General features: G+C 49.9%; 1 protein-coding gene across 1 annotated transcript; it reads left to right on the plus strand.

Annotated features, from left to right (window-relative positions):
• Positions 1-23,657: 23,657 nt before the first annotated feature.
• Positions 23,658-26,465, plus strand: LOC123155557 (desmethyl-deoxy-podophyllotoxin synthase-like). The gene is made up of 2 exons (XM_044573708.1): positions 23,658-24,578; positions 25,833-26,465. The coding sequence occupies exons 1-2, from the start codon at positions 23,658-23,660 to the stop codon at positions 26,463-26,465; spliced, it is 1,554 nt and encodes a 517-aa protein (XP_044429643.1).
• Positions 26,466-26,799: the final 334 nt, after the last annotated feature.

Raw genomic sequence — 26,799 nt, forward strand, 5'->3', positions numbered from 1 at the left:
AATAGATCTTGATGCTCAATATGTAAGTAGCTTTACCAAGGTCTTTCTTTTAAAGAACTCCTTTCAAACATTTCTTTATGCTTTCCAGAAAAATTCTACATCATTTCTGATCAACAATATGTCACTCACATATACTTATCAGAAAGGCTGTAGTGCTCCCACTCACTTTATTGTAAATACAGGCTTCAGTGCTAGTCCGAATAAAACTATATGCTTTGATCAACTTATCAAAGTGTATATTCCAACTCCGAGATGCTTGCACCAGTCCATAGATGGATCGCTAGAGCTTGCACATTTTGTTAGCACCTTTAGGATTGATAAAACCTTCTGGTTGCATCATATACAACTCTTCTTTAAGAAAACCATTAAGGAATGCAGTTTTGACATCCATTTGCCAGATTTCATAAAATGTGGCAATTGCTAACATGATTCGGATAGACTTAAGCATCGCTACAGTTGAGAAAATCTCATTGTAGTCAACACCTTGAACTTGTCGAAAACTTTTTTGTGACAAGTTGAGCTTTGTAGATAGTAACACTACTATCAATGGCCGTCTTCCTCTTGAAGATCCTTTTATTTTCTATGGATTGCTGATCATCGGGCAAGTCCACCAAAGTCCACACTTTGTTCTCATACATGGATCTTATCTCAGATTTCATGGTCTCCAGCCATTTCGCGGAATCTGGGATCATCATCGCTTCCTCATAGTTCGTAGGTTTATCATGGTCTAGTAACATGACTTTCAGAACAGGATTACCGTACCACTCTGGTGCCGACCGTACTCTGGAGGACCTATGAGGTTCTGTAGTAACTTGATCTGAAGTTTCATGATCATCATCATTAGCTTCCTCACTAATTGGTGTAGGAATCACTGGAACTGATTTCAGTGATGAACTATTTTCCAATTCAGGAGAAGGTACTATTACCTCATCAAGTTCTACTTTTCTCCCACTCACTTCTTTCGAGAGAAACTCCTTCTATAGAAAGGATCCATTGTTAGCAACGAATGTTTTGCCTTTCGATCTGTGATAGAAGGTGTACCCAACAGTTTCCTTTGGGTATTCTATGAAGACGCACTTCTCCGATTTGGGTTCAAGCTTATCAGGTTGAAACCTTTTTCACATAAGTATCGCAACTCCAAACTTTAAGAAACAACAGCTTAGGTTTATTACTAAACCATAGTTCATACGGTGTCGTCTCAACGGATTTAGATGGTGCCCTATTTAAAGTGAATGCAGTTGTCTCTAATGCATAACCCCAAAACGATAGTGGTAAATCAGTAAGATACATCATAGATCGCACCGTATCCAATAAAGTGCGGTTACGACGTTCGGACACACCATTACGCTGTGGTGTTCCATGTGGCGTGAGCTATGAAACTATTCCACATTGTTTTAACTGAAGGCCAAACTCATAACTCAAATATTCGTCTCCATGATCAGATCGCAGAAAACTTTATTTTCTTGTTACGATGATTTTCCACTTCATTCTGAAATTCTTTGAACCTTTCAATTGTTTCAGACTTATGTTTCAATAAGTAGATATAATCATATCTCCTCAAATCATTTGTGAAGGTCAGAAAATAATGATACTCGCCACGAGCATCAACACTCATTGGACTGTATACATCAGTATGTATTATTTCCAACAAGTCAGTAGCCCGTTTCATTGTTCCAGAGAACGGAGTTTTAGTCATCTTGCCCAAAAGGCACGGTTCGCAAGCATCAAATGATTCATGACCAAGTGATTCCAAAAATCCATCTTTATGGAGTTTCTTCATGCGCTTTACACCGATATGACCGAAACGGCAGTGCCACAAATAAGTTACACTATCGTTATTAACTTTGTATCTTTTGGCATCAATATTTATGAATATGTGTATCACTACGATCGAGGTCCAACAAACTATTTTCATTGGGTGTATGACCATTGAAGGTTTTATTCATGTAAATAGAACAACAATTACTCTCTGATTTTAAATGAATAATCGTATTGCAATCAACATGATCAAATCATATTCATGCTCAACGCAAACGCCAAATAACATTTATTTAGGTTTAACACTAATCCCGAAAGTATAGGTAGTGTGCGATGATGATCATATCAATCTTGGAACTACTTCCAACACTCATCGTCACTTCCCCTTCAACTAGTCTCTGTTTATTCTCTAACTCCTGTTTCGAGTTACTAATCTTAGCAACTGAACAAGTATCAAATACTCAGGGGCTACTATAAACACTAGTAATGTACACATCAATAACCTGTATATCAAATATACCCTTGTTCACTTTGCCATCCTACTTATCCACCAAATATTCAGGGTATTTCCGCTTTCAGTGACCATTTCCTTTGAAGTAGAAGCACTTAGTTTCAGGCTTTGGTCCAGCTTTGGGCTTCTTCACGGGAGTGACAACTTGCTTGCCATTCTACTTGAAGGTTCCCTTTCTTTCCCTTTGCCCTTTTCTTGAAACTAGTGATCTTGTCAATCATCAACACTTGATGTTCTTTCTTGATTTCTACCATCGTCGATTTCAGCATCACGAAGAGCTCGGGAATCGTTTTTGTCATCCCTCGCATACTATAGTTCATCATGAAGTTCTATTAACTTGGTGATGGTGACTAGAGAACTCTGTCAATCACTATCTTATCTGGAAGATTAACTCCCACTTGATTCAAGCGATTGTGGTACTCAGACAATCTAAGCATTTGCTCACTAGTTGAGCAATTCTCCTCCATCCTTTAGGCGAAGTATTTGTCAGAGGTCTCATACCTCTTGACACGGGCATGAGTATGAAATATCAATTTCATGTCATGGAACATCTCATATGTTCCGTGACGTTTCAAAAACGTTTGTAGTCCCGGTTCTATCATAAAGCATGGTGCAAAAAACTATCAAGTAGTCATCATATTGAGCTAGCCAAAACGTTCATAACGTCTGCATCTGCTCCTGCAATAGGTATGTCCCCTAGCGGTGCATCAAGGACATAATTCTTCTATGCAGCAATGAGGACAATCCTCAGATCACGGATCCAATCCGCATCATTGCTACTAACATCTTTCAACACAAGTTTCTCTAGGAACATATCAAAATAAACATATGAAAGCAACAACACGAGCTATTGATCTATAACATAATTCGCAAAATACTACCAAGACTAAGTTCATGATAAATTTAAGTTCAATTAATCATATTACTAAAGAACTCCCACTTAGACAGACATCTCTCTAGTCATCTAAGTGATCACGTGATCCAAATCAACTAAACCATGTTCGATCATCACATGAGATGGAGTAGTTTTCAATGGTGAACATCACTATGTTGATCATATCTACTATATGATTCACATTCGACCTTTCGGTCTCTGTGTTCCGAGGCCATATCTGTATATGCTAGGCTCGTCAAGTTTAACCTGAGTATTCCGCGTGTGCAACTGTTTTGCACCCGTTGTATTTGAACGTAGAGCCTATCACACCCGATCATCACATGGTGTCTCAGCACGAAGAACTTTCGCAACGGTGCATACTCAGGGAGAACACTTCTTGATAATTAGTGAGAGATCATCTTAAAATGCTACCGCCAATCAAAGAAAGATAAGATGCATAAAGGATAAACATCACATGCAATCAATATAAGTGATATGATATGGCCATCATCATCTTGTGCTTGTGATCTCCATCTCCGAAGCACCGTCGTGATCACCATCGTCACCGGCGCGATACCTTGATCTCCATCGTAGCATCGTTGTCGTTTCTCCATCTATTGCTTCTACAACTATCGCTACTGCTTAGTGATAAAGTAAAGCAATTACAAGGCGCTTGCATTTCATACAATAAAGCGACAACCATATGGCTCCTACCAGTTGCCGATAACTCGGTTACAAAATATAATCATCTCATACAATAAAATATAGCATCACGTCTTGACCATATCACATCACAACATGCCCTGCAAAAACAAGTTAGACGTCCTCTACTTTGTTGTTGCAAATTTTACGTGGCTGCTACGAGCTGAGCAAGAACCGTTCTTACCTACGCATCAAAACCACAACGATAGTTCGTCAAGTTAGTGTCGTTTTAACCTTCTCAAGGACCGGGCGTAGCCATACTCAGTTCAACTAAAGTTGGAGAAACTGACACCCGCCAGCCACCTATGTGCAAAGCACGTCGGTAGAACCAGTCTCGCGTAAGCGTATGCGTAATGTCGGTCCGGGCCGCTTCATCCAACAATACCGCCGAACCAAAGTATGACATGCTGGTAAGCAGTATGACTTGTGTCGCCCACAACTCACTTGTGTTCTACACGTGCATATAACATCTACGCATAAAACCAGGCTCGGATGCCACTGTTGGGGAACGTAGTAATTTCAAAAAAAATCCTACGCACACGCAAGATCATGGTGATGCATAACAATGAGAGGGGAGAGTGTTGTCTACGTACCCTCGAAGACCGAAAGCGGAAGCGTTAGAACAACACGGTTGATGTAGTCGTACGTCTTCACGACCCGACCGATCAAGCACCGAAACTACGGTACCTCCGAGTTCTAGTACACGTTCAGCTCGATGACGTCCCTCAAACTCCGATCCAGCCGAGTGTCGAGGGAGAGTTCCGTCAGCACGACGACATGGTGATGATCTTGATGTTCTACCGTGTGAGGGCTTTGCCTAAGCACCGCTACAATATTATCGAGGAGGACTATGATGGAGGGGGGCACTGCACACGGCTTAGAGATCAAGAGATCAATTGTTGTGTCTCCAAGGGATGCCCCCCCTCCCCATATATAAAGGAGTGGAGGAGGGGGAGGGCTGGCCCTCTCTATGGCGCGCCCTAGGAGGAGTCCTACTCCCACCGGGAGTAGGATTCCCCCTTCCAAGTAGTAGGAGTAGGAGGCAAGGAAAGGGGAGAGAGAAGAGAAGGAAGGAGGGGGCAGCCCCTCCCCCTAGTCCAATTCGGACTAGGCCTTGGGGGGGCGCCCAACCTCTCCTCTCTCTTTTCCCTAAAGCCCAATAAGGCCCATATACTCCCCGGCGAATTCCCGTAACTCTCCGGTACTCCGAAAAATACCCGAATCACTCGGAGCCTTTCCGATGTCTGAATATAGTCGTCCAATATATCGATCTTTACGTCTCGACCATTTCGAGACTTCTCGTCATGTCCACGATCTCATCCGGGACTCCGAACTACCTTCGGTACATCAAAACACATAAACTCATAATATAACCGTCATCGAACTTTAAGCGTGCGAACCACGATAGTCTGCTCCACCGGTGCGACCTCCGCAGCAACTGGGGCGGGCAAGTCGCCAAGCCCATCGACGGCGATGTCCTCCTCGATGTAGTCGGCCGACTCCAAGTAGAAGATATTGGTCGACGGCTATCGTGGTCTCCCTCCATGCCCTCGCGGGTATATGAGCGGAGCAGACTATGCTCCTGCCGGTGATGATCAACGGCAAGTGCCTCGTGACCCCCCTGGATACATGCTCCACCCATAACTTCCTTCCCGAGTCGACCATGCGTCGCTTGGCACTTCAGCCGACGGGCAGGGAGCAGCTCCGCGTCACCGTGGCTAACGGCGACCACCTCCGATGTCATGGGATTGCGCGGAACGTCCGCATCACCATCGGCGACAAGCACTTCACCATCACGTGTGCTGGCATTGACTTGGGCTGCTTGGACTTCATCCTCGGCGTCGACTTCTTACGGACCCTGGGTCCCATCCTCTGGGACTTCGATGCCATGACGATGACCTTCTGGCGCCTGGGTCACCGTGTCCGCTGGGAGGGCGTGGGTGGCGCCTCACCAGCAACGCCGCATCTGCAACTGACGACGACTGCTGCAGGGCCCGAGCACCCCCTGCACCGCCTATTGCGCCACGACGCCTTCGCCTGGGATGCTGAGGCGACCGAGGCATTCGAGGGCCTCAAGCGGGCCCTCACTACGTTCCCGGTCCTCCAGATGCCTGACTTCGCCAAGCCGTTCATGGTGGACTATGACGCCTCGGTCGTGGGGTTTGGCGCCGTCCTTCATCAGGGCGACGGGCCGCTTGGGTTCTTTAGCAGGCCCTTCGCTGCGCTCCATCATAAGCTCGCGGCCTATGAGAGGGATCTCATTGGCTTGGTGTAGGCCGGGCGCCTCTGGTGGCGTATCTCTAGGGGAGGCCGTTCCGTATTCGCACGGATCACTACAGCCTTAAGTTCTTATTGGACCAGAGGCTCTCCATCATGCCGCATCAACAGTGGATCAGCAAGCTATTTGGCTTCATGATGAAGCGCGGACTAGCGAGATGCTAATTTGCGCGCGTAGAGGGCCCGATCTTTCACGGCGACGCTTGATGAACAGTTTTTCCCCTGTTCCTCCTCGCAACCTCCAAGAATAATTTTCACTCGCGTACGAAAATACACGAACAAAAATAACGATCCCCTCGGATCAGCACGTAGGCGTCGATATGATGATCAACCCTCCGTCACTAGTAGATTTTCTCGATAGAAAAATCATTGAAAATACTCACAATTGGGTCGTCCGAAACATGGACGTTTTCTGACTTTCTTCATAACTCATGGATAAACAAAAACTAATCTCATTACAAGGCCGTAGCCTGGCTTTTTATATGCCAAAAAATAATACGTCAACTAGACTCCAACTCCGTCACGTCATGTGCTAACTAGGAAAAACAAATCCTAACAAGAAAAGTACTCAGATACGTGCTAGCTAGCTAGCTCGTTGACTCAAACAAAAGGATAAAAACCTAACAAATCTGCACCAGGATTCTACCTATCCCAACTTGATACGGAGGGGTACGGAAATTAGGCTCCACCGAAGCCAGCGCTGGCTCTGCTTTAATCTCCTGTATTTTCTTGTAAGATGCATGGTGCCGTTCTGATTCCTTTTTATTCTGAAAACCAATTTTATCTCTTGCCATTTTATGCGTCTGTGACTTTTATTCTCTCTTCTCTTTGGTCAAACATAATTGTACACCTTTAGACTCCATGCGTATAGGCCTCTACACTGACGTGCCAACGACATCTCCTGGTTCCAATGCATGCGTCATATAATTGGTCTCTGGTCTGCTAATTGCCAAATTGATTCTCGGCCCACAAAGATCACGTACATGACCATCCTTTCCTCGATGAAATCTGACCGCTTGCATGGCATTAGTTTCTGTAACATTTTTATGACCTCTCTGCTTAACTGGCTTAGCTTCGATAGAATTAACAATTGATGATGCCATGCCCGTGTCACTTCGACTACACCGTGGAGTATCGTCCGGGCCGCTTGAACACCGTGGCTGACGCACTGTCCCGCCGCGACGCCGACCACGACACGAACGCCGTCGACTCCGCGGGGGCGTCCCTCTGCATGCACTCGGGGCCCTCCTTCGCCCTCATTGAAGACTTCCACAGGGCCAGTGCGGACGCTATGGACGCTCAGCTCCTTCGACAATGCCTCGACGCTGGTGACCAGGAGGAGCCGTGGCGCTTGGCGGATGGCTTGCTCCTGCATGGGCGCCGGCTCTTCATGCCGGATCAAGGTGACCTCCGTCACCAGGTCCTACTGCTGGCACACTCAGCCGGCCACGAGGGCGTGCAAAAGACCCTCCACTGTCTCCGCGCCGATTTCTACATCCCCGACGATCGGGCCCTGGTACGAGATTGGGTGCGGTCTTGCCTGACGCGCCAGCGCAACAAGATGGAGACGCTACAACCACCCGGGCTGCTCCAGCCCCTGGAGGTTCCCTCTCAGGTATGGGCCGACATCTCCATGGACTTCATCGAGGGCCTTCCCAAGGTGGGCGGCAAGTCCGTCATCCTTACAGTGGTCGACCGCTTATCCAAGTACGCGCACTTCATCAAGCTCGGCCATCCCTACACTGCCGCCTCCGTGGCGCGTGCCTTCTTCGACGACATCGTCTGCCTCCATGGGTTCCCCTCTTTGATCGTCAGCGACCGGGACCCGGTTTCACTGGGCATGTCTGGCGCGATCTCTTTCGGATGGTGGGCGTGAAGCTGCGTCTGAGTACGGCCTTCCATCCTCAGATGGATGGCAAATCTGAGGTGGTCAACAAGGTGATTGCCATGTATTTGTGTTGTGTTACAGGTGATCGTCCCCGTGCTTGGGTGGACTGGTTCGCGTGGGTGGAGTATTGCTACAACACTTCATACCACTCTGCTCTGCGCTCCACGCCTATTGAGGTGGTCTATGGCCGACCGCCCCCGCTCATCCTACCCGTTGACCCCAAGACGGCTAGGACGGAGGCGGTTGGCGACCTTCTTCGCAGCAGGGATGAGATCCTTGCGGAGGTGCGCCAACGAATTCTCCAGCCCCAGCAGTTGTCCAAGAAATACTACGATGGCCACCACCATGAGGCGGAGTTTGCGGTGGGCGACTGGGTGTGGCTGCGCCTCCTTCACCGCTCCACGCAGTCACTCGACCGGCGCGCGAAGCGCAAGCTGGGCCCTCGCTACGCAGGGCTGTTTTCCGTACTGGAATGTATCGGAAAGGTTGCCTACCGCCTTCAGTTCTCGGCCGGTGCCCGCATCCATGACGTCTTCCATGTGGGGTTGCTGAAGCCCTTCCGCGCGGAACCGCCGGCGACCACACCGGTGCTCCCTCCAACCTCCGACGGGCGCCTTCCGCCAGGACCGGCAAAGGTGTTGCAGGTCCAGCAGCGTCGCGGGGTGTGGCATTTGTTGATCCAGTGGCAAAGCCTTCCGGAGGAGGACGCCACTTGGGAGCAGCTTGAGGAGTTCCGCCAACATTTTCCAGACTTCCAGCTCGAGGACAAGCTATTTGCGCAGGCGGGGAGAGATGTTATGACCGGCGTTACTTATAGCCGGAGAAGGCCCAATGGGCGCATCTAGTTATAGGGGCTTAGCCCAACTTATCTTATTTTTATTAGCAGCAAGGATTATATAAACAGTTGTAAGGCCACCTTTTGGAATTAAGCAATAAGTCATAACTATTGCCCGGCTCCCCTAGGAGCCGGATCCCTAAACCCTAGTTGTCTCTCTCACCGCCGCCGCCTCCTCCTTGTGCGATCACGGCGCCGTCGCGCCGCCGGCCGCGACCAACCTCTCGCCATCCATCCTTCCACCCCTACAACCTACGGTCTAGGCCTGGTAGGACCCTACCTTCTATCATTGACATAGGCATCATCCCTATTCAAATTAACCCATGCACGACCACGTTCAAATTAACCCATGCATCATCCCTCCAGTCTGCACAGGCGCCAAACTTGGAGGGGGAAAATCGCACCAGACATAGTGTCTCGAGATCACTGTGGATAGGGTAGTTGTAAGGGATGCCAAAAGAGGCGCCATTGGGCCATCCGTCGAGACAGTCAGGGATTGTACTTGGGTTCCCCGGCGGTTGTTTTCATGGGCATACATGATCCAAGTACGCTAGTCCCTTGCTTGCAGCAAGCAAAGATGCCTAGCTGAATATTCGTCGCTCCAATGGCTATGCATCACGTTAAGGTGGTGATCGAGGGCCTCAAGCATGGCACCCTAGGAACTTACAATGTCATTAGAAGTTCAAAGCCATTTTTGGCCTTTGCTGCATGCAACTTCGTTCATGAGATGCCAAACTACAATTATGAAGCTCACAATCTTGCTATCTATGCTACTTCATTAGGCATAGGGCGCCACTTGTGGCTGGGCCTTCCGTATGACCTCTATATGTACTGACTAGACCATGATGGCACGCTTTGCCGCGCCCGTGCATGTTTGATGAAATTATCTATTTTTTCTAAACATTTTGATACAATGAGGACCGAATATAGGATTATATCATTGGATATGGTTAAGTCGGTTGTTGTGTAAAAAATAAGATGTTGTGGAAAAAAATAAGTTATGTTTGCATGTGTATACGTCTTTTATCCTTTTCCTTTGAGATGAACACGTCTAGATAAATGTGGCACCATTTTTATCCTTTATTGAGGGAAAGTATACGTATTATTTTTCAGACAACAACCTGTGTATACATCTTTTTTACTTATTTTTCTTTTCAGAAGAATACGTCTAGCTAATGGCACAATTTCCGTCAAAGCTGTTTTCCCGTCAAAGCTGGAAACATGTCGGGTTTTTTTTTTGAGGAATCTCGCAATCTTTATTCAATCAAAGAAACAGTCATAGGTACAGATGTTGGGTCATGAGGTGTGCCCAACCAAACATGCCGACCTATACCTAGCTTATAAGCATATTTTGCGAGATTATGAGCCTCGAAGTTGAAATTCCTACGCTCATGAACAAAAGAGCAAGAGCTAAAATTATTACAATGACTCAGTATTTCATGCACAATGGATGCATTTGGGCCTCTGGTGCCCCTGTTGATGTCGTTGATCACCTCCTGGGAGTCCGAAGCCACATAGATGTTGGAAACATGTCAGTTTAACGCACACATCCAGACTTCTCAGGCCGGCATGAAAATCAATTGGGCCAAAACGTGTAGGCCTAGTTGACATCTCCAAGGGCCCGATTAACCATCAGCCGTCTAGGTCTATCTCCGGAGCAGCAGCCCAGAAGGATGGGCTAAAAACAAATAGGCATTGAATGAACGGGAGGAGGGCGTTTGCGTGGACGACCGGCAAATCCAGGTCGTTGGCTAGGTGGATCGAACGGCTTAGGGCCCAAAGTATTCTGATTGCTTCTAGCTCGCTCCATCTTACTGTTTAGTAATAAGCACTGCTACTGATCATTAAAACTTAGCGGGATAGCCTTAAAATGATACCAAGGTACAGATGCACGGTGCCAAATTCCCATACTACTCACTTTTCAAGGCGTCAAGGAAGACTACCGGGGGCTACTGATAACAGCCCGTTCACAAACAATTTCTTGTACCTAGATTATGATCGATCAATCTATATCTCACATGAGTACGATCGCTCAAACGTTCACCATAATATGTACTAGCAATAGTACAAGAGTTAAGTGTATTAGTACATGACGTCTTGATCTTCTTGCGCATGCTCATTATGTGTAGCAGTGGGGGTGCAACAGTAGCTAGCTATATGCTTACTTAAGAAGAGAATGTGAAAGGCGACTTCGCTGCGAAATGCTTAAAGTGCCAACAATGGTATATTTTAGGCTGTGCTACTAAAATATGAATAAGAGTATCCGTATATGGGTGTAGTTTCTAGAACCTTAACGATCGGAATCTTAATAAATATTATTAGTAAGTGCAGTCCAGACGGTCAGGTTTATTGTGGTGGAACCTGGTCACCCGAGTTCAAGTCCTAGACTAAGTATGTGTGCTCGTAATCCTCTGAATTTATTTCACGGTTTAACGCCTTTTTTGTTTGAATGGTAAGCATGTGTCCATCTAACACTACCTGAATAACTGGTGATGCCGACGGCCAAACCTATGCCGACGGCCCCCGTCGGCATAGATTGGCCTATCCCGAAGGCCCAGCCCAGGCCGTCGGCATAGAAAAGCCGTCGGCGTATATCAATCTATGCCGACGGCCCCCGTCGGCAAAGCTCATCCGTCGGCGTCGCTAGAAATATGCCTACGGTGGCCGTCGGCATAGAGAAGGCCATCGGCATAGCACGTGGGCCTGGCTACCCGGACGGAGACGGCCTTCTGACGGCGCCAGTCTACACCGACGGGCTAACGGCGGCCGTCGGCATAGACGCCACGTCATTGATCCGCGTCGCCCGCCACGTCATCAATCCGCGTCACTCGCCTGTCCGTGGGGTGGCAAATCTATGCCGACGGCTTGGCCGTCGGCATAGGTCTGGCCCATGGATGTTGCCACGTCATGGATCCGCGCCCTTAGGCACGTCATCGATCCATGGCCGTGTGCGCAGGTATGCCGACGGCCCTGCCGTCGGCATATCTCTATTTTTTATTTTTTTTATTTATATTATTTACTTTTTCCTGTTTTTTTCACAACATAAATGTGCCTTATCTAACCAAAAAAACATACCCAGATGGTATATCGATTGCCCCCCTCACGGACCTTGCTATCACCGCGCAGTGCCCCACAGCGACGCCGGAGATGGGGGCACACACCGGAGCTGCGTGCCGGGTGCCTGCGCTAGCCACCACGCTTCCACAACCATAGGAGGGCCCAAAGCAACACCTAGCGGCATTGCTACCCCCCAGGTACACCCTCCCGTCTACTCGGGCCCTCATACATGCGGGGCGGTGTGGTGCCATGTCTGAAGAGGCGGGACGGGGGCCGTGGGGAATAGCAATACCACCGGAGCGTCGCACCGAGCCCTCATACATGCGGGATGGTGTGGTGCCATGTCCAAATTAGAGGCGGCACTTGTCTCCGGGGTGTGCCCCCCTCACGGATGGCGGCGCCGCCGGCACCTGGAGGGGGAAACGGACGCGTCGGGTCTACATGGAGGGGATCTTGCCATCGGTCTGGCCCGGATGTTGCTCTAAAGTGTTCTTATGGGCTGACCTAACACAACCGTGTGGATAGGTCCACTGCTTAAAGCCCGTCCGTGCAAAGTCAAAGGGCTAGATCCCATGGTCAAACGCTATAGGGTTAGGCGGGACGAGGGCCGTGGGGGGTAGCAATGCCACCCGAGAGTCGCACCGGGCCGTCATACATGCGGGGTGGTGTGCTGGCATGTCCGAAGAGGCGGCACGCGTCTCCGGGGTGTGCCCCCTCACACGGACGGCGCCGCCGCCGGCACCTGGAGGGGGGAAACGGATGCGTCGGGTCTACACGGAGGGGATCTTACTGTGGGTTTGGCCCGGATGTTGCTCTAAAGTGTTCGTATGGGCTGACCTAACACGACCGGGTGGATAGTTCCAATGGTCAAAACCCGTCCGTGCAAAGTCAAAGGGCTAGATCTCGTGGTCAAACCCTACAGGGTTAGGCGGGACGGGGGCCCTGGGGGGGTAGCAATGCCACCCGAGCGTCGCACCGGGCCCTCATACATGCCGTACAGTGTGCTGGCATGTCCGAAGAGGCGGCACGCGTCTCCGGGGTGTGCCCCCTCACACGGACGGCGCCACCGCCGGCACCTGGAGGGGGGAAACGGACGCGTCGGGCCTACACGGAGGGGATCTTACTATGGGTTTGGCCCGGATGTTGCTCTAAAGTGTTCGTATGGGCTGACCTAACACGACCGGGTGGATAGTTCCACTGGTCAAAACCCGTCCGTGCAAAGTCAAAGGGCTAGATCCCGTGGTCAAACGCTACAGGGTTAGGCGGGACGGGGGCCCTGGGGGGGTAGCAATGCCACCCGAGCGTCGCGCCGGTCCCTCATACATGCCGTACAGTGTGCTGGCATGTCCGAAGAGGCGTCACACGTCTCCGGGGTGTGCCCCCTCACACGGACGGCGCCGCCGCCGGCACTTGGAGGGGGGAAACGGACGCGTCGGGTCTACACGGAGGGAATCTTACTGTGGGTTTGGCCCGGATGTTGCTCTAAAGTGTTCGTATGGGCTGACCTAACACGACCGGGTGGATAGTTCCACTGGTCAAAACCCGTCCGTGCAAAGTCAAAGGGCTAGATCCCGTGGTTAAACCCTACAGGGTTAGGCGGGACGGGGCCCTGGGGGTAAACCCGGTCATGGACAGCCCGGCCCGACGACCCGGCCCGAGCCCGGTCCGAAAAACCCGAGCCGGGCCGGGCCGGGCCAGGCCGGGCCGGGCTTGACATTCGGGCCGGGCTCGGGCCTTGTTTTGCAGCCCGAAAGATAGTTCGGGCCGGGCTCGGGCTTCACTTTTCATGTATTTCGGGCCGGGCTTTCGGGCTTCGGGCCGAGCTAACCCTATAGCGTTTGACCACGGGATCTAGCCCTTTGACTTTGCACGGACGGGTTTTGACCAGTGGAACTATCCACCCGGTCGTGTTAGGTCAGCCCATACGAACACTTTAGAGCAACATCCGGGACAAAACCCACAGTAAGATCCGCTCCGTGTAGACCCGACGCGTCCGTTTCCCCCCTCCAGGTGTCGGCGGCGGCGCCGTCCGTGTGAGGGGGCACACCCCGGAGACGCGTGCCGCCTCTTCGGACATGCCAGCACACTGTACGGCATGTATGAGGGCCCGGTGCGACGCTTGGGTGGCATTGCTACCCCCCCCCCAGGGCCCCCGTTCCGCCTAACCCTGTAGGGTTTGACCACGGGATCTAGCCCTTTGACTTTGCACGGACGGGTTTTGACCAGTGGAACTATCCACCCGGTCGTGTTAGGTCAGCCCATACAAACACTTTAGAGCAACATCCGGGCCAAACCCACAGTAAGATCCCCTCCGTGTAGACCCGACGCGTCCGTTTCCCCCCTCCAGGTGCCGGCGGCGGCACCGTCCGTGTGAGGGGCACACCCCGGAGACGTGTGCCGCCTCTTTGGACATGCCAGCACACTGTACGGCATGTATGAGGTCCCGGTGCGATGCTCCAGTGGCATTTCTACCCTCCCAGGGCCCCCGTCCCGCCTAACCCCCAGGTTCCCGGTGTCACGGTCGTCGCACCGGGTACCGGGTCCCACACAGAAGGTAAACTAAAAATCTAAAAATGTAATAATTGAATTGATTAAAAACTCCGGTATTCATCATTGAAAATGTACTATCACTCTGAAACCTTTAGTGCTCGGGCACCGGGCCGGCTGCCCGGGCACTGAAAGTTTCAGAGTAATTGTCTGTTTTCTTCATATAAGTCTAATGAATACCGGAGCTTGTAATGTATGGATTAGTGAACTATTTAAACAGGTCAAATTGCTTTTCCTCGGCGAGGTGGGACTATTTTAAAAAAATTGTGATTTGCATATATGCCGACGGCCTAGCCGTCGGCATAGGCCTCCCAACTATGCCGACGGCCGGGCCGTCAGCATATGTGCACGTTATCCACTCCCCCGGGCTGCTGACATGTGGGGCCCAGGCCTATGCCGACGGCCATGCCGACGGCATAGGGCCAACCTTATCCGCACCGCACCCGACCGCACCCGACCTTCTCCACTCATTTTCTCCCTCAACCGCACCCGACCGCGACCCCTACCGCCGCCGCCCACCTCCTGCGCCGCCCGTCCTGAGCACGCCACCGCCCGCGCCGCCCCGCCCCGAGCACGCCGGCGCCCGCACCTCCCCGCTCCGACCTGCGCCGCCCCACCCCGAGCCCGCCGCCGCCCGCGCCTCACCACCCTGACCCCGAGCCACCCCGCCCCGACCCCGGGCCGGCCGCCCCGCCTCGACTCCGCGGCGCCCCGCACCGGCCGCCCCGCCCCGCGCCGGCCCCACGCCGGCCGCCCCGCCCCGCCCCTGCCTCCGACCTTCCCGCCCCGACCCCGCACCGCCCCGCCCCGACCCCCCTCCGGCCACCCCGCCCCGTCCCCCCTCCGGCCTCCTCGCCCCGACCCGACGCCGGCCGCCCCGCCCCGACCCCCCGCCAGCCTCCCCGCCCCGACTCCACGTCTCCCCGCCCCAATTCCGGTCGGCCCTCTCGAAGGTGAAAATTTTATGTATTTTTAGTGTTTTTAGTAATTTTGTAGCTAGTTAGATAGGTATTTAGACAGATATTTAGATAGTTAGATACCTAGTTAGATAGATAGTTATATAGATAGTTAGATAGGTAGATAGTTAGATAGTTAGATAGATAGTGAGATAGTTAGTAGGTAGATAGTTAGATAGATAGTGAGATAGGTAGTAAAAATTTTTGGTTAGATGAGATGCTATATGTTGCACATCTTGCAAAAAAATTTGGTTCGATGAGATGAATCAATGATTATGACGAATAGGTGATAATGATGATGATGAATATGTGATGGCGATGATGAATATATTGTTAATGTTTTTAGTTTTTTTGCCTACATGATGCAAAAATAAATGAATGCATGTTTAAATGTTTTACATATGCTCTATGAGTTGTGAGGTGCCCCTAGAGGAGGAGGGGGCGGGGGTAGAGCCTCTAGAGGACGAGGTGCTGGGGGGAGAGCCACTACAGGGGGTCGCGGCCAGAAAGAGCGCACCCTCACCGACTTAGGGGTGTTGTCTTCGAGGCCCTCCTCTAGTGAGGTACCCTCCTCTAGTGAGGTACACTCTAGGGAGGAGGAGGAGGAGGAGGAGGAGGAGGAGGTGGAGGAGGAGGCACGCGAGGAGGAGGAGGAGGAGGAGGAGGAGGAGGAGGAGGAGGAGGTTGGGGAGGGGGAGGCAGGCGAGGAGGGGGTGGTGGCGGGGATGATGGTGGTGACGGGAAGGGGGTTGACAACAAGGGATGGCTGCGTGGCAACGCAAAGCTACCAAAGCAGGTTCCTGCTACTGAGGAGCAGAAGTGGCTCATTGAGCCCACGGGAAAAGAGTAAGTGGTTCATTATTTTTCTTGTCACATGCATATTCCGGTTGTTATTTATTTTGCTTGTCACATGCTAATAGTTTATTCTTTTGCAGCAACTGGATATATTCTAAAGGGGTCCGTATTCCCAACGGCCTCATCACCGTCTTGCTAAAGTTATACTGGCCGGGGTTGTACTGTCCGGATCCAGTCAGGCAGCCGGACCGTCGGATTTTGGCCACGAGCTGGGACCACTGGGAAGCGGCCCTCCACGCGGACCATGAGACCCATGCCAAGGCCGTGATCACTACTTTCTAGGTGAGTTCTCTTTAGAAGCACAAGTCCATTCTAGTTTCATGAATGATTTAGCTCATGGCTTCTTCCATTCTTGTTTCATGCATGATTGTAGAGATTCTATCGAGTTCTTCCGGAGCATAGGGCTAGAGCGGACCAGATTGTGCTGCGCCAATGCAAGAAGAAGGCCCGCCAGATGCAGTACGAGGTGCGCTATGTGTCCATCTCGACATACTACCACGACGTTCTTGGTGTGAAGATGACCAAGGAAGAAGCGCGGAGGATGGGCATTACCTTGGAGAGGCCCGAGTACTTGGCGGTAAGTATAAAAGATTTTTCATTATGCTTTCATATATTATGCTTTCATTATGCTTTCATTACCATGTGGTACATTTCACCGTTTCATGTTGACATGCCATTATGCTTTTATTATGTAGGTGTGTCCAAATTGGTGTTATGGAAAAGACGAGTCCTGGGCAGCATTGGTGGATCTTTGGTGTGATGAGGCTGGAGCCTGGGCGGCTATGAGAATCAAAAATAAGGCTAACCGAGGGAAGGAGGGAGTACATGCTCAGGGAAACCGAAACCACTATCTCCACAAGGCAGTTAATGTATGACTAACCCCATTAAACATTCTTCTTCTTCTATTTATCATCACTTTCTTATGTATGACTAACATCTGTTTGGTGGTGCAGGAGGAGAAACTGAAGCGGCCGCTCTCACACATGCAGGCGTGGGAGATCGCCCATACGCGAAAGGACCCCAAGCCTGGCGAGCCCAAGTACTACGGCAAGAAGACCGCGTGGAGGAAGGAGGCCTACTCCGCAGCGTATCTGAAGTTACATCCTGACACCTGACCCCATTGCGGCGGATCTGGACGACAGGGCGGTGGTGAGCATGGGGCCCAAGGAGCACGGTCGGGAGGCGGTTCTCGATGTTGTGGTCACTCCGACTATCTCCTACACACAGCTCCGTCGGATCGACCCGAGCCTGAGCCAGCGCACGAGCCAGCCAGTGTCCAGTTCACAGTCCCTCTTTCAGGAGCAACAATCTGTAAGTATTTTCCCTCTTATCTTCATTGCTCACTTTATTTTCCGCATCTAGTAGTTTTATGAGTTCCATCATGTCATACCGTAGGCCTACCTGGAGTACACACGCCAGGAGACCATGGCGTGGCATCAGAGGCTTCATGAACACCAAGTGCAGAGGGATCGTCAGCTGGAGCAGGCTTTTCAGGAAATGGCGGCCGGCAGGTGTCCTCAGTTGCAGCCAGCACAATGCCCTCCAGCACAACCAGTGTTGCTGACCTTTGAGGAGTTTGTGGCACAGAACGCTGGCCCCTTGCCGGTTAGTTCATCCCCAATCTATTCACCCAAAGCATGTCATGCCTTTCAACATAGTCATATATCCCATTAATATGTCTTTTCAACATCCAGGGAACAGGTGGATCTACCGTTGGCGGTGGTCTTCGCAGCACTCCGGAGACACGGAGCCCGACCACTCCGATCCACGGAGGCGGAGGCGAAGGTGGAGGCGGTCTTGGCGGTAGCGCTGGCGGAAGCACTGACGACCTGGGCTTCGGCGCTCTTGGCGGTGACGACCTCCGCGATGCTCGACGTCCTGGCGCTTAAGCCTTTGGGTCACATTGTGGCGGTTCTCGATGTTGTGATACTTATATGCTTGTGATGTTTCTTATCTTATTGTTGTTTGTGAGATTCTTATATGCTTGGTGGTGATGATACTTATATCTTTATGCTTTGCGATGTTTCTTATGATGTGTGATGCTGCTCCTTACTGTTACGTGATGTTGCTTCTTATATATGTTGCTTCTTATATATGCTGTGTATATTCAAATGAATTGAGCTAAAAAGAAACAGAAAAAAGAAAAAAAAACTGGACAGAAACTATGCCGACGGCCTAGCCGTCGGCATAGGCCTGGCATGAGCTCCCAGTGGCTGACACGTGGCCGTCTATGCCGACGGCCTGGCCGTCGGCTTAGTTCTGCCCCAGGAGTGCCCAGTTGCCGACACGTGGCACGTCTATGCCGACGGCCTAGCCGTGGGCATAGTTCTAAACTAAGCCGACGGCTAGGCCGTCGGCATAGGCAAGCCCCAGGAGCGACGGCGACTCGCCACGTGGCACCTCTATGCCGACGGCCTGGCCGTCGGCGTAGTTTAGTACTATGCCGACGGGCAGGCCGTCGGCATAGAGGTGCCACGTGGCGAGTCGCCGCTGGTCAGCAGTTGACGGCAGGGCCACCGTCGGGATAGGGTCTATGCCGACGGCCTTTCTATGCCGACGGTCATCCTGGCTACGCCGGCGGATATGTTGCCGACGGCCCTATGCCGACGGGGGCCGTCGGCATAGGCCTGTCCCGACGGCTAGTCAGGGCTATGCCGACGGCCCTGGCCGTCGGCATAGGGTGCGATTCCGATAGTGTAAGGTTGTAGCTGCTAGAACCTTGACATTAACATAGGCATAATCCCTATTCAAATTGACACATGCACGACCACATTCAAATTAACACATGATTAACACAAACCTTATTCACCTAAACAAATACCTAATTAACCTAACCTAAAACCAACATATGCATGACTACACTCAGGCAAGTCCATATTAGAATTAACAAATGATTACCCTATAGTTAACATAATATAGCCAAACAGATTAAGCAACTAATTAACCTAAACGTAAACATAATTAACATAACCTAACAAAATCACTGCATAATTATTTTTTTAGGAATCATTGCATAATTAGTTGAATTTAATAAACTATGGAAAATTAGCACAATATAAAAAAATCATCAGCCCAAAGGCTGGTATCTGGTAGTACAAAGGTATTATACATTACTATGGATGGGGGACGGGCGGACGGCTACACTAGGCCAGGGTGTGCAAAACCGAACCCAAACCAAAAACCAAATTAAAAAAACCGAACTAAATATGAAAATTCATTTTTTCAGGTTCTGGTTAAGATTTCAATTTGCAAAACAGCAAGGTACAACTCGTCCATTTTTACTACTCTAAACTGAATTATCAGTCGAGTTAGAGCATCTCTAGCAGACCCGTGTAAAGCCGTGACCCGTAAAATAACCGTCAAAGTAAAGGTCGGCATGGAAAATGCTGCCCGATCAGACCCCGCAAATGCGTCCGACCCGTAAATTTTTTATCGGGGCACGGAAAAAATTCGCCGTCAACCTTTAGATTCACGGGGTGGGAGGCCGACCCGAGCTCGCCCCCTATCCGCAGCGAGATTTGCCGGGGGGGGGGGGGATTTCCACATGGCCATTCCTGCTCCTTCCCCCCACCTCCTGGCCGCCATTGCCCCGCCACCGCCCACTCCGGTCCATCTTCCTCGGCCGTTCTTCGCTGCCATGGAAGCCTCCGAGCCGTCCCCTGTCACCGTCGAGGTCGTGCACGTGCAATCCCCTTCAGCGGATCTCGTCACCGGCCATGTCGCCCTCGCCGTTGCTCAAGGCACTACCGCGCCTGCCCTCAAGCGGCTGGGCAACGTGGTCGTGCAGGGAGGGAATCCGGCTGGCCCCGCCTGGAAGGCACGCGCGCCGAGCGCCGCCGCCACTGCGCGATCTGCCAGGCCGCCGGCGGAGAAGGTGGGCAAGGTTTCGGGCGTGAAGAGCAAGAAGGTAACTACAAAAGGCCGGCGCCTTCATCCACTCCCTTCGCCCCGGCAAGAGGTTCCCCGGCGATGCCGTTCAACGGCGCTGCTTCCGCCACAGGCGAGGTGTTTGACGAAATGGCCGAAAGGTATGCGTCTTTGATCTCTTCTATTTGCTTCACTTTTCGCCATTGTGGTAGCTCGTGACTTGTTGTCACTCACTATAGCGGGTGGTTCGAACAATGCCACTGCCGAGTTTGTGAACTTGTTGGACACCAACGCCGTCGACATCGATCAAGCCCCATTCACTGCTTACGATTACAATGAAATGGAGGGTGGCATGGATGATCACAGTGGGGAAGATGAAGTGGAGGAGGTAGATGAGGGGCCGTATGAGAAAGCGCAAGGGAAAAAAGCATGAGATCAAAGAACTACATGATCTTGGAAAATCAAATCTTGATCAAGGCTTGGAGTTCAGCGTCTCTTGATGCTTGCATGGGTACATCTCAAACCGCCAAGAGGTATTGGCAAAGAATCAAAGATCAATACTTCCGCATGATGGGGAAGCATCCCAATAGGACTCCACGGACCTTTCGGTCACTCCAAGGCCATTGGGGCATGATCAAGCCGATTTGTAGCCGTTGGGCTGCTTTCTTGGAACAAGTTCGCGATGCACCTCCAAGTGGAACCATGGAATCTGACTATGTGAGTTCGTTTTCACGTCCCAAGTTGTGCACAATGACTGCATCATTTGACTTTGTTTTAGTTGTATAGGAAAAAATTGCCCAACAAAGATACAAAGACATGGAATATTCCGAACGCAAATTTTTAAAACTAGAGCATTGTTGGGACTTGCTCAAAGAGTGCGACAAGTGGAAGTTGATTGACAAAGAATCCCCACCGTAGAGAGGTTCACTTACGAACATGGATGAAGATGAAGATGATGATGGCCCGAGAAACTTGAACAAGCCCGATGGTCACAAGAAGACAAAGGATCAGAGAAGATCAAGATGGAACATGAAGCATCGAGCTTGCGGGACAAGATAGATGGCATGGTGCAATCAAATGAGTTGATGTTAGTGAAAACAATGGAGGCAAAGCTTCTTGCCGATGAGAATAGGATCATGACAATGAACCGCAATGACATGGACGACATCACCAAAGAATGGCATGATATGACAAGTAGAGACATCTTGAAGAGGAGGATGCGTGCGACGGCCGGTGCATGTTACTGTGCCGGCGATGTTTTCTCATAGGGATTCAGAACAAATGTCACTGATGCATTCAGTGCGCCAGGCGATGCTTTCGGTGCCGGAGTTGGAACAAGTGCCGACGATGGATTCGGGGGCGGCGATGGCATCGATGGAGGTGGTGCGGAGTGAAGATCATGACGACGGATGAAAAGCAACCAAGATGATGATGGACGTGGTCGTCGCTTTTGCATAAAGTCCTTTTGCGTTTGTCGTACCAAACTATACTTTTATTTGCGCGCGAACTATGTTTTATTGTTTGAATTTGAACTCAATTGTCAGAATCGCTGTCAAATTCGGTTACCGGGGGGTTTTCGGTTTGCGGGTCGACGCGGGCAGCGGCCAAGCAGATCTCGCGTAGCCAACCTATAAAAGATCATATTCTGCGAATATCCATTTTTACTGGTCCGTTTTGCGGTGTCTGACTCTGCCGCCGCCCGCGCCGGCCCGCAAAGCCGTTTTTCCGCGAATATATATCCCATTTGATGAATATAGAGTCCGAGTCGACTGAGATTTAGCAATCCCATTTGGTTTATGTCCGTCACAAATTATAGCATTGCACATATATATCCTGCTATGATTCATCAACTAATTTCTTTTAGCTCATTATTATGGCTAGGCCTACTCAACTACTCCACTGGTGGTGCGGACTGCTGTTGTTAATTGAGAACTTAACTATCAGTCGACTTAAGCATAGAGAGTGACCCGGTCTTTATTCACGTATATAATGTTCAACCGAACTAATTCCTTACTACTAAGCATCTATTCTTTTCTGTGCCGGCGCAGAGAAGAGAAGACGCACTCCCCGGCCATGGGACAACAAGATCAAGATGTCGTGTGCTACTATGGCAAAATTAGCACAATCTAGGAAAATCATCGGCGCAAAGTCTGGTAACTGGTAGTACAAGGTAGGTATTATATACCTTACCTCCTGGCACGGCTACACTGGGCTTTTATCGTGCACGGCAGGATCGGCCTGCTTATCCTCCTGGCAGTGTGTGCAAAACCAAACCCAAACAGAAAAGAACTAGGAAAAAAATGAAACTGAAACTGATTTGTCTATAAGCTCCCAGTGCATCATAAGAACTAGAAAAATGGGGTTCTTTATCTTTTCTGTATTTAGAATTATTATTATTATTGTAATTTACTTTTAGATTTGGATAGTTTCTGCAGCTATTATATCATTCAGGTTTTAGTTTGCCAAACAGCAAACTGTACTCATTCCAGTTTTCGGTTTAAAATTGAAATACTTCGATTAAACAATGAAAACCAAATTCCCAAATGTTTCCTCGATCGGCTGATCTCTCTTACGTGCTAACCTCTCTCCTTAATTTCTTGTACCGGCATTGCCTGTACATATCCTCCCAAATTCATCAACTAATTACCCGCAAAAAAAAATCATGAACTAATTTCTTGTAAGCTCATAACTCCAATCTATGGTACGTTGTTGATGTACCATTACTCTGGCTAGGCCTACTAAACCACTCCGATGGTGGTGCATGCAGACTGTTGTTAATGAAAAACTAGGTACAAGTCGTCCCTTTCACTAAACTGAATTATCAGTCGAGTTAGGCATAAAGAGTGACCCGGTCTTTTTATTTTTTGACCCGTTCTTTATTGACGTGTAATGTTTGCATGATCTTTCTAACTACTCCCTCCATTTATTTTTACTCCATACAAGTTTTGTTCTAAGTCAAACTTTGTAAAGTTTAAATAATTTTTGATATTTTTTGAAAATTCACGCACACCGCTGCAAGGAATCATCAATTAAATTAAGATTGGCACGGTGCAATGGGCAGAAGCATGTCTAGGTCATTTTGGTCATGTATTTCTCCCTCTCTTTAATATAATACATGCAGTCGTCCTGCATGGTTTGAAAAATATATTTAAAAATATAAACATAAAAATACTGAAGACGCACACACTCTGAAAATTAGTGCCATGACGCATCTTATACTACTACCTCGGTCCGGATTTATTAGGGCCCCTTGCATTTTGGGTTCAAGTTTGACCAAGTATTTAACAAAAATATGTAAAGTATATCCTACACAAAGTATATTGTTAGATTTGTATTTGAAAAAAGTTTTCTACAATATAATTTCGATAACATATAATTTATATTTTATTAATTAAATTCATGGTCAAACTTTGGCTTAAAACGAAAGGGGCCCAATAAACCCGGAGGAGGGAGTATTTTTTTGTGTTGCACTCTCACTGCTATATATAATGTTCCGGTGCAGAGAAGAGGAGATGCACTCATCTCAAGCCATGGCGCAACAAGAACTAGATGTCATGTACTACTACAATTACCTCTTCATGGCTACCGTCCTGCTACTCCCCTTACTCCTCATCTCCATGTTCAAGCCACGCAAGCATGGCGGCGAGAACCTTCCCCCCGGACCATGGCGGCTGCCGGTCATCGGCAGCATGCACCACCTCGTCGGCGCACTCCCGCACCACGCCATGCGTGACCTTGCCCGCCGGTACAATGCTCCTCTCATGCTGCTCCGCCTGGGGGAGCTCGACGTCGTTGTGGCCTCGTCCGCCAGCGCGGCGAAGGAGATCATGAAGACCCACGACGCGGTATTCGCCACGCGGCCGAGGACCGCCACCCTCCGCGCCATCACGAGAGACGACCTCGGCATCACCCTTACACTGCACGGCGAGCACTGGCGCCGCCTTCGCAAGCTCTGCGTCACCGAGCTACTCAATGCGCGGCAAGTCCGGTCCCTCCGGGGATGCCGCGAGGCCAAGGCCGCCGCCCTAGTCTCCTCCATCGTCTCGTGGCTATCGTCTTCGCCGGAGCCTGTGAACGTCAGATCCCTCCTCAGCACCTACGTCACCGACGTGGCGGTGCACGCCGTGGTGGGCGAGCGGAACGGGGAACTCCGAGATGAGTTCCTGAAGCGCCTCAACGAGGGCGTCATGCTGGCCGCCGGGTTCAGCCTCGCCGACCTGTTCCCATCGTCGCGCCTCGCACGTGCCTTTAGTGGATCGACGCGCCGGCTGGAGGCGATATGCCACGATATGAGCCGGGTCATAGACCACATCATCGAGGACCACCGCACGAGGAGGTCGGCCGGCGCCGGCGGCGAGGAAGAAGACATCGTGGACGTGCTACTGAGGATCCAGAATGACGGTAGCCTCCAGGTGCCTCTTGACGATGGAACCATCCGTGCCGTGATTACCGTAAGATCGACCTCCATGCTATAGAACTGCATACATGCACATATACTTCAGCAATATTTTCAGTGGTTCCTTTTGCATGTTATTTATTTTATTTAGTTATTTATATTGTGCTGAAAGTCCGGAAGGGAGGCTAATTCACGCGCGCGCGTCCGCGCGATCGATTTCCGACCAGCCGTCCACCCCGCGATTAGGAAGTGTGCAGTGTCTTTGTGTTTCATTGGATTATTGTTACATGAAAGATTAGGGCATGTACAATGATTGATAAGATAATTTTATCTTCAGTTTTGCATTTATTCAGAGATGACAAAGAAAAATGTCTACAATGGGTCATTTCTTAGCCTTATTTTCAACAACTAGCTATTCCTAAAGACGTGAAGAGACATTTGATGCCGATTGATCATCTCTTGTCTCCTCTTAAATAAAAAAAGACAAATTTTTTTCTTATGAGTTCTCTCACTGTCACCTTATTATTTATCCTACGTGGAACTCGTCAGCCTAGATAGCACCATTAGGCTGGTCATAGTGAGAGTAACATAGGTAGTAACATAGATGCCACATAAGCAAAATTGGTGATGTGGCAAGTAGTTAATGAGGAGAGAGGCAAATAGAGTAACATAATATGTTACCATCACATAGCGGTTTCCAATGCATAATGAGTCTACAAAGTAATAAATGAAGGCAACTATGTTACCACACCTATGACACTACCCACTATGAAGGTAGTAACATAGACTAGTAACATATGTATGTTACTAGTCTAAGTTACTCTCCACTATGACCAGCCTTATACATGCTCTTAAAGAAACTAGGCCCATCCACCCACCACCCCCACCCCCCGAAATTCACGGGCGGAGAGATTATATGTTGACTACGGGGTGGGCCTGCATGCCACCACAACTAGCCCTTCCGTTCATGCGCCTAACAGGTGGGTCGGTCCATCACGTTTAATTCCATGGCAGCGAGCTGCTATAGTACGTGGGGCGACCACTCTCAGGAAAACGGCATGCAAAAATTTGGAAAGGAATATAGAGCACGATCGGAACCTGACTTGTGCGGAACGCTTGGCGCATGTGACACGTTGTGCATGTGAAGGTATTAAACTCAATACCTTTTGGCTTTGATAACATATAGAATTTGCATGCATGGGTATTTTCACCGAAAACTCAAAATGATGGAAAAAAGGGCAATGCACTTATACTTCAGCACATGCATCTTTCAGCCAAAACCTCTCGGAGTTAAGTTCTTCTTTTGTAGGATCTGGTTTCGGGAGGTAGTGAGACCACGGCGACAACACTCCAATGGGCGATGGCGGAGCTCATGCGGAGCCCGGCGGCACTCCGTAGGGCACAAGCAGAGGTGCGTGGTGCCCACATCAGGGAGAGCTGCGTCCGCGAGGAGGCCCTGAAGAAACTGCACTATCTGCATTTAGTAATCAAAGAGACGCTTCGACTACACCCAGTGGTGCCGTTTCTCATCCCACGGGAGTGTCTGGAACCTTGCCGTGTCCTCGGCTATGACGTGCCCAAGGGCGCCATGGTGCTTGTCAACACATGGGCAATTGGGCGGGATTCGGCGAGCTGGGGCACTGATGCCAAGGAGTTCCGGCCAGAGAGGTTCGAGGAGGCTGGTGACGCGGCGGTGGACTTTAGAGGAACGAACTTCGAGCTCGTGCCTTTCGGCGCTGGCAGGAGGATCTGCCCTGGGATAACGTTTGGGCTTGCGGTCGTGGAGCTTATGCTAGCGAGCCTGTTGTTCCATTTCGACTGGGAGCTCCCTGGAGGAGGCGCCGGTGGGCTAGACATGGCGGAGGAGCTCGGGATCACGGCGAGGAGGAAGGGTGACCTGTGGTTGCATGCCACAGTTCATGTGCCGGCTCCTAATCCATAAATATTCAACCATGGGGTTATCCATACTCTTTCTTGTCTTCGCACCTAAATAAAATGAGCTGGAGTAGTACGTTTTTAATGTTTCATCATGTGAGCCGGGGTCTATGTTGTTAATTTATTGTATGCGTTTTAATGTTATGTTACCAAAAAAAATTGTATCACATGGACTCGATGCACTCTGGTGCTTTGTCATGCTATCTATCGTTTGAGTAAGGCTCTTTTTCTTTGAAGGTCAAAGGCCATATATATTAAAAGCACTAACCCTTAAAAAACATTCTTACAGAAATTGAAAAACGGTTTTGCTAAAGCTCAGGTAGCTGAGTTTTAATTTGGTC

Source organism: Triticum aestivum, chromosome 7B (genome assembly GCF_018294505.1).
Source record: "Triticum aestivum cultivar Chinese Spring chromosome 7B, IWGSC CS RefSeq v2.1, whole genome shotgun sequence".
Taxonomy (NCBI): domain Eukaryota; kingdom Viridiplantae; phylum Streptophyta; class Magnoliopsida; order Poales; family Poaceae; genus Triticum; species Triticum aestivum.

Coding starts and splice junctions, on each gene's coding strand:
- LOC123155557 (XM_044573708.1), top strand. CDS start 23,658: ATGGCGCAACAAGAACTAGATGTCATGTACTACTACAATTACCTCTTC. Junction 24,579..25,832: donor CCATCCGTGCCGTGATTACC/GTAAGATCGACC, acceptor CTTCTTTTGTAG/GATCTGGTTTCGGGAGGTAG.